At 42.3% G+C, this 12,504-nt stretch overlaps 1 protein-coding gene across 2 annotated transcripts in view; it reads right to left on the reverse strand.

Annotated features, from left to right (window-relative positions):
- Window positions 1-240: 240 nt before the first annotated feature.
- The window catches only part of Popdc3 (popeye domain containing 3), a 33,231-nt gene continuing 20,967 nt past the window's right edge, over window positions 241-12,504 (reverse strand). Inside the window, exons 2-5 of one of the 2 annotated variants that reach the window (XM_028775817.1) lie at window positions 3,898-4,246; window positions 3,527-3,738; window positions 2,139-2,247; window positions 558-981 (exon numbers count right to left, since the gene is read on the reverse strand). In XM_028775817.1, the coding sequence (XP_028631650.1) occupies window positions 700-981; window positions 2,139-2,247; window positions 3,527-3,738; window positions 3,898-4,011 (717 nt within the window). In that variant the 5' untranslated portion in view covers window positions 4,012-4,246 and the 3' untranslated portion in view covers window positions 558-699. Of the gene's footprint in view, window positions 982-2,138; window positions 2,248-3,526; window positions 4,247-12,504 lie in introns of both variants that reach the window. The other variant, XM_028775816.1, reaches the window with a different exon arrangement.

The raw sequence follows: 12,504 nt of genomic DNA on the forward strand, positions 1-12,504 counted from the left end.
ATTTCTTTCCTAAGCTCTTTTTATGGGACTGAGAACTCACTGTGAAGCCATCCCACTTCTGTCAAAGCCTCGCCTCTGTAGCTGAACACGCAACTCAAAAGGCCATGTGCATTTGAACTATCTGTTTATGGGTATGCTATTTACTCAGTAATTTTGCTTTCTATGAGTTGCTGCTTTTAACAGTAACTGTAAAATGTAAGGTCAGGACTTGTTTGTAGCAAGAAAGTTCAAATTGGCATGTTAGTATTTTTTACATTTATTCTTTTCAGTCATGTCAAAGAAATTCACATATAAAAGAAATAACTGCTTCCCACAACAACAATGTAACTTACATTCATCAGAGATTGTTGCCAAAAAGCAGATTCTAGAAATGGGTCTGTGGACCATAGCAACCTGCTCTCACACTGGCATTTGCTAACTGCTTCTCCTGCGCCAACAGTACCAGACAGCATGTTGGAGGAAATATCAGAGAATACGAAATCACATTCTCTCAGTTCTGATGCAGAAGAAGGGCAAACTGCCCATCCTTATTCATCTCCCATTACAACAGCAAGGAATACAAGAAAACTTGTAAATTTTATTTGCAATGCAGAAGTTAAAAGAAATTAATAAACAGCTGGCGATGGCATCTTGATTCGGAACTGTCTGGGGAATGATGGAGTCTTTTTTGCAGCAATCACACAACTTCAGGTTTTGATGTCATTTGTTACAATGTTGTCTGGAATTCCGAAACTGTTCTGTTAGCGGTGATCTGGACAAGTCCGGACTTGACATCTGATAGTAGTTGGGTAACCGAATATCATAGTGATGTTTCTTCCCTATATATACCCTGTCATTCAAGGCATAGAGTTTATCTGCAATGTCACTGCCAATTAAAACCGAAAACAGGCGGGAGATGTACCGATGCTGAGCAAAGAGCAGATACAATTTCTTTCTCCTCCATGACACATACTGACAATCAGTGTCTGCTGTGAGGGTTACCTGGAAAACATAGAGACACATGTAAAACAAAGCTAGAAAACAACAGATTAAAACACGGTTATTAAAGGTTTATTTTTATGTGTTTGAGTCTCCATGTAAGTATGTACACCACATGCATGCAGTGCCCACAGAGACCAGAAGAAGGCATCAGATCCCAGGGAACTGGAGTTATAGATGGTTGTGAGTGGCCATGTGGGTGCTGGGAACTGAACCCATGGCCTCTGCCAGAACAGGCAGGGCTTTTAACCACTGAGACATCTCTCCAGTTCTTTCAATCACATTTTTCCGCCCCAAATTTTAAATGGATTTCTTACCGTCCTTTTAGGTTAAAAACCATCTTAACCAATACACAAAACTTTGTTAAAAACTTAAGATAGTATATATTAAAATATGCTATGTAATTTATTTCTTCTATCTAATCATGACGCTGTACACACATGCTCCTCTTGATCGTGTTTTGCATTTTGTAGACCTCCCTGATATGAAAACGAGAGAGAAAAGCTCGCTAACATGAGAGGAATATACAGCTATGAAGATTGTGGACTTCTAACCCCAACATGGTTTCTCTAGTACAATATGGAATGCACAAATACCAAGCTTGTGTATATACATACATCTGAAAGTACATGCACGTGTATGTGTTGGTTTATAGGAAACAGTATAGCATGATAAATGGAACTGACTTAAATGACTGTCTTTTAGTGCTACCAGCACATGGCAGCGTAGAGATGACAACAACTTTAGAATAGCTGACGTCCACTGGCATCTGCCACTTTCAAAAACCATTCATTTTGAAAGCACGATGTTTTTTTTCTCTTGGTATTTTCTAAACTATCACATCGGCAGTGTTTAAAGTCAAGTCTTTACGTATTAATTCCCATATGTGAGGTTCAACATGGGAAACCTAGAGAGGGCTCATCACAACCCCTTCCCGTCTACTGGATGCTCATTCTCTCTGTGGCTGCACCTGTGACTGACGTAAGTCAGCAGGACTCATGGTTAGGAATCACACATGAAGCAAATTGTATCCAAAATTGAAAATAAATTAAAGCTGTGTGTATTGTATGTTCTTCTATTTGTACACTTGCTTGATTTAAGCAAATATTCATCTATGTAGAAGGTTGGGGCCTGAACCATGGGGCATAATTGATCCTTACCTGAAAGATGCCTTCCTCTGTGGGTCTTAGAGAATCCCACTCAGGAGAATCCAGGAACTGAAAGGGGGAAATATAATGCAGAAATTCGCCATCGACTGTCACTCTGATCCTAGTAAGACACGAGAACATCTATTACGAGGTGAGAAGAAAGTGTGTACACATTTGGGGGATATTGTTTTGGGGGTGGGGTGAGGTATACTTCCAGCCTTTGGTGACTTCTTCCTTGTTGAATTTTGAAGAATGAAATATTAAATACATATACTACCATAATACCCTATAAGATTTGTATATGATATTCATCACCTAGGAGTCTGGAACAGTAAGTGACATTCACCAACAGCTCATCAAGTTGTACATGCATGAGATGAGTCCATTCTACATGTGTACTGTGCCTCGGCACAGGACTGGAGCGCATTCAGTCAGATTTTTTTTTTTTTGATTACACAGGAGGAAGTTTAAGAGCATAGTGGAGATCTTCTTCTTCTTTTTGTTACATAATTTTATTTCATTGGTGTTTTGCCTGCATGTATGTTTGTGCAAATGTGTTAGATACCATGAAACTGGAGTTACAGGCAGTTATGAGCTGCCATACAGGTGCTGGGAATTGAACCCTGGTCCTCTGGAACAAGAGCCAGTGCTCTTGATTGCAGAGCCATCTCTCCAGCCATTCATATTTTCAATTATATGAAAAACACAGTATTGTTTTCCCCCTCAAACTTAAGTTTAGATTCTATACACATATATATCTGAAGTCTTTCTCTCACTCTCACAAGGTGGCAAATGTTAGGGCAAATGTTACTGAATAAATTTGATAATATAAAATAAAAGATTCCCCGTTATGGAGAAGAATGTCAGAAGAGTCCACCTAAAATACTTAGTGTGCTGATGAAGAAATTTGCCATCCTTGACTTTCAGTGGTTAGCTACAACTACTGCAACCTTAGAACTAAATTCTTTCTTTTGTTTTTGTTTTTTTGTTTTGTTTGTTTGTTTGTTTTTGTTTTTCGAGACAGGGCTTCTCTGTGTAGTCCTGGCTGTCTTGGAACTCATTTTGTAGACCAGGCTAGCCTCAAACTCAGAAATCCACTTGTCTCTGCTTCCCTAGTGCTGGGATTAAAGGCATGCGCCACCACTGCCCGGCAGAACTAACTTTTTGCTTTGCCTTTAAGACTTGTGAATTGTATTTATAAGATGAAAGAGTAAGACTTGAGATTATTTCCTGATTGAAGTAAGCAAGAGCATGTCCTCTAAACACCCCCCACCTATGTCATGTCTCAAAGATTTTCTCAAGTCGCAGGGTGCTAAATGCCACCCAGGACTGTGCTGCACCACCATAGAATACAGAACAAGGAAACACAGAACCATTATAGAGGTAAGACACGCACGAACCTTCCTGAGACAAGCACGGAGAGTCTATCAATGGAGGTTTTCCCCTGCATGGCGTAACAGTGCTCCTTTTCCAAAGTAACCACTTCAGAGCTCAGAGCAATTGTTCTGAAGACGGGCAAAGGGATCCCGAGGGGCTTGAAGAGGGAGCTGTACAACATGTGGAACTCTCGGGCGAAGGTTATGCTGTGAACTTGATACGCGATATGAACGAACTGCGTGAAGCAGATGACAAACAGCACAAAATTCCAGGAAAATATGTCAGCAGCACAGACGTCCACCCACGCCCAGACCGCAGAACAGAGGAAACCCAGCCCCAGCAAGCTGAAGACATAAAGGAGCCCAAAGAATCCACTGCCACCCATAAAACCTACTACAAACAAGATACTGGCGAGGTGGTAAATGGCCCCTTCGGCCTCTTGCTTCCAGGTGGTGCAGATTGGGTGTTCAGTCACCAGGCTTTTCCATAAGCTTGAATTCTTCTCCATGGCTGCACTGTCTGCTTCCCTGTCAGTTTGCTTGAGATGACCCTAAGGCCAGTGACAGAGTCCTTCGCTTTCCCATCACAGAAAGGTGCTAACGCTCTCCAGGCCAGGAGACACGGGAACCGGCATGGAGGGGTTCAGTGGGCATGGATCTGAAAAGCTAATGGTTTGGTCCCAGTTTCTTTAAGCTTATCTGGGCTTCTGATTCAGACCAAATCCACAAAGATCTTGCTATTTCCTGTGTGAAAGAAAAAAAGGGACAGAGGATCTAATTAAGCAAAAAGAATGGAATGGTACTTTAGTTAATGAATCTGCAGCATCAATTATGCAAATTGTCTTCCCATTGTTAGGAAATTGTTTTAAGCACAAATACTAATTAAATGTTTAATAAAAGCATATTTACTAGAATTTGGGTAGCTATTGATTTTTCGGCGTGTGCAGGTTAGTTTCTATCAACTTGACTAGCTAGAGTCACCTGAGAAGGAACCTCAACTGAGGACACGCCTCCATCAGACCGTTCAAGGCAAGTTGGTAGGGCATTTTCTTGGTTAATGATTGATGTGAAAGGACCCCACCCACTGTGGGCGGTGCCAGCCCTAGGCAGGCAGTCCTGAGGTATATGAGAGAGCAAACTCAGGAAATCACCCAGAGCAAGTCAGTAGAGACATTCGTCCATGGCCTCTGCTCCAGCTCTTGCCTCTAGGTTCCTGCTTTGAGCTCCTTGATCTGGCATCCCTCAATGATGGACTCTAATCTGTAAGGGGCAATAAACCCTTTCCTCCTCAAGTTGGTTTTAGTCAGTGTTTTATCACAGGATAACTAAATCCTTGGGTCAGCTAGTCTAGAGCAGTGGCACAGCATAAGTCAGAATCACTTGACACACATATTAAATCAAGGTGAATCCCAGGGATGTGTATTTTGAACAAGCTCTCTATGTAATTACAATGAATCCATGGACCTTCCAAAATCCACCCCCCTTAACAGATACAGTCTGATGCTATAGTAGTTATGCTTTAAACATATTTGAGGCTCAGAGGAGCCAGGAATGAATGTGTCCAAGCTACACAGCCATCCAAGCAGACCAGGATATAAGTGGCTCTGCCCACATGCTGGGTCCAAGCAAATGGCCATCCATGAAAGATGGCTTAAACATGACACTATAAGGACCCCAAATAAATCAGTAAACATAGGTCATGTGTTAAGACCAGGAGGGAGATCTTTAAGAATACATAATAGCCTGTAAAAACTTTTAATTAGATTCAGAGACTTTAAGAAAACTTTTATAGTACAGCATGATTTTCTGTATTTGTGGTTCAAGTTAATAATACATCCATATTGACTCTGTTCTTCTGTTCATGTATTCTCTGCTTTTCCAACCATGTGGTGAAGATGCTAACATGGGCCCTGTGTCTGAAGAGAACTGGGCATGATGACAAGGTCCTGGATCAATGTATCACTTACCACATTTGTCCTCAGCACTAACAGTGCCACTGTGACGCTCTCCTTAGCCTGAGTCATAAGGAACACCGACTACCGTGCAAGGACCTAGAATGTAGATGCTGTGTTTACCGCTGCCCAGGACACCCATTAAGGTACTGTGTAGCATAGCCCATGTCTCATAAGGAAAATATAAAAACACGCAGAAGTGAACATGTCTTGCAGGGAACTGGCCATCACTGACAGAACTAGACACGAAGGTGCTGCTGCTGTCGGCACCCTTCATTCATGAACCTTTTCTCAAGTCATGACGACCCCACAGGAGAATCAGAAAGGAGAAAGAAGAGGAGAAAGAGGAAAGGGGACAGGAGGGAAGGGACAATGGCTTAGATACACAACTTAGAGTTATAGTATTATTTTTACTTGTTTTAAAAGCATCTTGCAGATCCCTGATTATGGACAATCTGTGACACACAGGATTCAAGCAGACCAGTATTCTGAGGAAGCTCAGTTTCTCCTGGAAAAATAACACGCAAAATTCTATACTGCTGGACTGTCACAGCAAAAAGCGGTTCTCAGAAATCCAAGGAGGAGCAGGAACTGCAAATAGCAGCCTGCAAATGTCACTCCCCTGCGGTTTTACTTTTAAAACTGGGGCATTTTAGTCAATCAATTCCTCAGAATACTCAGCACAGCCTCGAAAACCAACATGAAAAGACCTGCTAGTAGGTCTCTGAACTTTCGGTTGAACTTCCTTAAAAATTTATAATCCTCAATGAAACGTTAAGACGGTGCTAATAAGAGAAAGGCCATGTAAAATGTCCATGGTGATTCAGAAAGGGCATGTGGGAACCGGCTTCTTAAAATGCTTGCTTTGGAGGGCATGCCGGGGCCTCTACATTCTAGAACTGTGATCCTGAGGGTCCTCAGAGAAGCTGTGCCTCCCGCCCACCCCTTCTGTTGCACTAAGCAGCCACCCTGGGCATGGTACCGCTGCAGAATGCTGACTTGCCCTGATTGAATTACTGCATGCCCGGCTTGGTGTGTTTTTATCCAGTCACCACAACAGATGTACTTTATTAGAAGAGGGGGAATTGACGGGAGCAGGTGATGGGCAGAAAAAGGCCTCTGCCATGTGCCACCATCGCTCTGATGACGGAACATGATTCATCCACCAGCTGCCTGCTTCACAGACCCTCAGGCCTCATCATTTCTGTGTGCAAATAACCGATGAAATGCCAAAGCACCACAATGGATCCCTTCCCCAAGCAGGAACTGATCTTGCCCACTGAGCGACAAACGGAGAAGACAAAATCTAGCAAACTGACGGTCATCCAGTTTTTCTGGTTTATTCGGTTTTTCTCTTAAATCTGTAAGACTGTGAATTATAAAGGAATAAGATGATAAAACGATACTGAAGGGCGGGAGGCATGACCCTGGTGGCACTGAGGAGGATTAGCCTGGAGTTGTGCTTATCTGCTTACCGATACATTTATTACCTCACTGTCTGAGGGAGGAGGCGGAATCTAAAGCAGCATGCCAAGCATGGGGGAGCTAGGATAGCCTGGCAAAGTCCCTGGGGGAACTGGGCACAGCCTGGCAAAGTCCCTGGCTTCAGGTAAAGGAGTAGTTGGTTACACCCTGCAGCATGGAAGCTTAAGTTCCTGTGTGCCCAGCTTCATTAGGGCTAGAAAGCAAATCTCTGAGTCAGATAGTATGGAAGCTGGGGAACAGATTTGCCAGGAAACTAAATACAGCTCTGAATGGACTGCTTGGTTCATAACAGTCTACATCTGGAGACACAGACAGCCCTTGTGAAAGCATTAGGTGTATTAGTAAACATTGACCTAGTCTTTCTGCAGGCTCTAAAATTGTAAGGGGCAGCAGGGCCAGAGACAGATGTTATTTATTGTATGCCTGACCCTTTGCATCCAATGAATGTTAGTTGAATATACTAAGATATTTGCCCCTAACATGGGATGTCAAAACACCTTCTGGGTGCCCTAAGTACATAGATGCAGGAAAGAGTCTGACCTCTGAGATTCGTGAGCATGAATACTCTGATGAGTCTAAGGTGAATCCTTTGCCTACAACCTTGAGCTTCTTAAGAACACTTAATTACTGCTTTGATTAAAGACAATAACTAGTACGGTAGCTGGTGCTATTGAGTTAGTTTGGGTTGCCAAGCAACCCACAAGCTCAAAATACCAATATTCTACTCATTAATTGAAATCAGATCCCAACTTCAGTATGTGCTCCATATGCTAAGTTCTCATTTTCCTCAGCTGTCTTTTTTCCTACATATCCTTGAGATGGTACATTTATTCAACACATATGTGGCTAGGGCAGACTTTAAAACTATCTCACTGAAAAACTCCTCCAAGGCAGGTAATTTTACTGAGGAGAATTCTGAATTTCAGAGAAGGTAAAAAAAAAAAAAAAAAAAGTTGTTCAAGGACAAACTGGTAAAGTGTGACACATATTCTCTACTACTCTGTTTCCATTCCACATCACCAGGACTTAGAAACCACAGCTCCCACTCTGCCTTCTTTCCTCTACATGAGCCTAGAAATGTTTATTTGGCAACAAAGCAAGGGAAACACCATCCATTCTATCTACTTTAAGTGGTACCAGAAACAAGGTAAGGTGGCAACTCTGGAAATCCCAACACTCAGGAGGCTGAGGCAGGGTGATCTTGAATTAGAGATCAGCCCAGGCTACATAGTGGGACTTCATCTGAAGAGCAAATAGCAAACAAACAACAAGTAGTAGGTTCCCCAGTCAGGGTCTCTTATGGCCTCTTCATCCATGGGCTTTTGACTAGGTTTGTAGCACTAGGTAATTCTGTCCTGTTAAATGAACCTCAGACCTAATCAAAAAGCAGTCATGCCACTTTTGCACCTGTGGACATTTTGCTCAGCAGGTCAGTATTGGACCTTAAAGAGTTCACAACCGGATAAGACAACTGGTGACTGACTTCCCTTCCCCAGCAGCCTGCACAGTCCCTTCCATCATCATAAAAGCTAGCCAGAAGGGTGGAAACTCCTAGCTCAACTTCGACTTAATTTTTCTATGACCTGAAGCCAGAGTGTATGTCACCTTCAGCAGTAGGGTCTTCTTATCTAGGTCTGGCGTGTTACCAAGAGCAATAGCCATAGCCTGTATTGTTTCAGGGGCTTCTAAGGTCTCCCTGGTCAACAACTTAGAAAGGTTTCTCACATCTAGCTTTACGATATTCCCTTAATAAACAAACCACAGTTTCAGGAACAGGGTTATCCATCCATTCAGAGTAGTTTGTTCAAACTATGCACATGTGTGAATCTGTGTCCACACACGTGCACTCAACTGCACATGTGGAAGTCAGAGAACAAATCCAGGTCTTGGTCCTCACCTCCCTCTCCCTCTCTCCACATTTCCACCATTAGTATTCTTCTCATCTACCTTCTCATTGCATGTGTTCTGCCCTCCCCCAAGCCAAACTCCGCCCTCTTCCAGCTTCAGCACACACACACACACACACCTAGAAGAACACCTACTATTGCTGCCTTTCTTTCTTTCTTTCTTCCGTTCTTTCTTTCTTTCTTTCTTTCTTTCTTTCTTTCTTTCTTTCTTCCTTCCTTCCTTCCTTCCTTCCTTCCTTTCTTTTTTTTTTTTCTGAGACAGGGTTTTTCTGTGTAGCCCTGGCTGTCCTGGAACTCACTCTGTAGACCAGGGTGGCCTCAAACTCAGAAATTACTGCTGCTTTTCTAAATGGACATATTATCAGACTGCCTTCTGAACACTCACGTTTACAACCATAGGTCAGTGCTGCTCTCAGCCTTGGTCAGAGAAGCCTGTTGTCACAATGGGCTATGGTTAGTGGACACTTATAACTGTTCCAAGTACTACTGAGTACTTCGCCCTAAGTTGGACATCTATATCGTATCCTCCAAGGCTCATGGAACATGTGAGAGACGGCAGTTAAAAATGGAAGAGCTGAAGAGTAGGGGCTGGGGGCAAGGTGCAGAGAAACACCATCTTCTGGTCATGGCATGATCTTTGCACTGCATGTGTGCAAAACACTGCTGCTGTGGTTAGCTGCAACAAGACTGGGCCCATAATATCCCATGATGGGCTGAGGGGGTCTCTTGAGTCTTTACTCTTAGTTGAGAAACTATTGGCAGCTGATCATTTTCATAAGTGATGTGGCCACTAGTATGTTGCCTATGCTCTGGTAAACAACTCTCTAACCCATATACAACCAACCCTAACTAAACACACACACACACACAAACACACACATGGACACACATAGAGACACACACAAGCATGCACACATATAAACACACACAGCACAGAAATTCATATGTATAGATACAGACACACATACAAACACACATAAAGTAAGAGGAGAGCTTGTTGGGAAGGAGGGGTCACAATGGGAGCATAAGAAAGGGTAGAGGGTCCCTTGCTTGGTCCTTTTGGCTGGGGCAGACACCTAGCTGGCCTGCTCCCATGAAGACACCATATCCTGAGCCATCGTAGAGGAGCCATTCCACTCAGAGCAGCAAAAACCTAGCTGATCTGCTCCTATAAAGACACCGTATCCTGAGTCATCCTAGAGAAACCACTGCATTCAGAGAAGCAAAGGAACCACTGCACTCAGAGCAGCAGGATTTCAGGATCCCAGAGGCAGCCTGAGTCCCAGGAGTTCTTCCACCCAGGAGCTCAGGATCACAGGATCACAGGATCACAGAGACATCTGGACTCTGAGGAGTTCTGACACAAGCAAGATAACTGGAAAGACAGACTCCAGTCAGAGACAGTGAGCGCAGGTAGCACTAGAGTTAACCAGATGGTGAAAGGCAAGCGCAAGAACATAAGCAACAAAAACCAAAGTTACCTGGCATCATCAGAACCCAGTTCTCCCACCATAGCAAGTCCTGGACACCCCAGCACACTGGAAAAGCAGGATTCAGAATTAAAATCACTTCTCATGATGATGATAGAGGACTTTAAGGAGGACATAAATAACTCACTTAAAGAAGTACAGGAGAACACAGGTAAACAGGTAGAAGCCCTTAAAGAGGAAACACAAAAATCCTTAAAGAGTTGCAAGAAAATACAACCAAACAGGTGAAGGAATTAAACAAAACCATCCAGAATCTAAAAATGGAACTAGAAACAATAAAAAAATCTCAAAGGGAGACTACCTTGGAGATAGAAAACCTAGGCAAGAGATCAGGAGTCATAGATGCAAGCATCACCAACAGAATACAAGAGATAGAAAAGAGAATGTCAGGTGCAGAAGATACCATGGAAAACATTGACAAAACTGTCAAAGAAATACAAAAAGCAAAAACCTCCTAATCCAAAACATCCAGGAAATCCAAGACACAATGAGAAGACCAAACCTAAGGATAATAGGTATAGATGAGAGTGAAGATTCCCAACTTAAAGGGCCAGTAAATATCTTCAACAAAATTATAGAGGAAAACTTCCCTAACCTAAAGAAAGAGATGCCCATGAACATACAAGAAGCCTACAGAACTCCAAATAGACTAAAACAGAAAAGAAATTCCTCCTGTCACATAATAATCAAAACATCAAATGCACAAAACAAAGAAAAAATACTAAAAGCAGTAAGGGAAAAAGGTAAAGTACATAGAAAGGCAGACCTATAAGAATTAAACCAGACTTCTCACCAGAGACTATAAAAGCCAGAAGATCCTGGACTGATATCATACAGACCATAAGAGTACACAAATGCCAGCCCAGTCTACTATACCCAGCAAAACTCTCAATCACTATAGGTAAAGAAACCAAGATATTCCATGACAAAACCAAATTTACACAATATCTTCCCACAAATCCAGCACTTCAAAGGATAATTGATGGAAAACTTCAACACAAAGAGGGAAACTACAGCCTAGAAAAAGCAAGAAAGTAATCTTCCAACAACCCCAAAAGAAGATGGCTACACAAACATAATTCTACCTCTAATAACAAAAATAACAGGAAGCAACAATCATTTTTTCTTAATATCTCTTAACATCAATGGACTCAAATCCCCAATAAAAAGATGTAGACTATCAGACTGGATACATAAACAGGACCCAGAATTTTGCTGCATACAGGAAACACACCTCAGTGACAAAGACAGAGAGTACCTCAGAGTAAAAGGATGGAAAACAATTTTCCAAGCCAATGGTCCTAAGAAATAAGCTGGAATAGCCATTCTAATCTCAAATAAAATCAACTTTCAACCAAAAGTAATCAAAAAAGATAAGGAAGGACACTTCATACTTATCAAAGGAAAAATATACCAAGATGAACTCTCAATTCTGAACACCTATGCTTCAAATGCAAGGGCACCCACATACATAAAAGAAACTTTACTAAAGCTCAAAACATGCATTACACCTTACACAATAATAGTGGGGGATTTCAACACCCCACTCTCAGCAATGGAAAGATCATGGGAACAGAAACTAAACAGAGACACAGTGAAATTAACAGAAGTTATGAACCAAATGGATTTAACAGATATCTACAGAACATTTCATCCTAAAACAAAAGAATATACTTTTTTCTCATACCTCATGGCACCTTCTCCAAAATAGACCACATAATTTGTCACAAAACAGGCCTCAACAGATACAAAAAGATTGAAATAATCCATTACATATGTGGGGTGGTGGGCTGTGAGAGGCAGCTGATTACCTGGTTGAGCACAGGCCTCGAACCCCAGATAATACCCTAATAGGACGGTAGGTGTATGGCCTTGCTCCTGGGCCCTGGTTCCTTTCACTTATCCACAATCCCTCCCAAAGAAAAGTTTGTGGCCTTAGGTCACGTAACACAGCAAGCACAGGTAGAGGGCATGACTACAGGCCTCAGAGCCTCAAGAGATCTGCATATTAATAAGATACCTAAAGGCCAGAGAGCATAGCCAGTTAAGCATTCCTTTCCAGACTCTCCTCCTTGCAAAAGATATTTAACCTTAGGCCTGCCCTGAGGACATGGGGTATACCTTCATCCACTTTCCACCATGACAATAAACCTTTTAAAACCATGTAC

Source organism: Grammomys surdaster, unplaced genomic scaffold (assembly GCF_004785775.1).
Source record: "Grammomys surdaster isolate TR1022 unplaced genomic scaffold, NIH_TR_1.0 261, whole genome shotgun sequence".
In the NCBI taxonomy this organism is placed as follows: Eukaryota; Metazoa; Chordata; class Mammalia; order Rodentia; family Muridae; genus Grammomys; species Grammomys surdaster.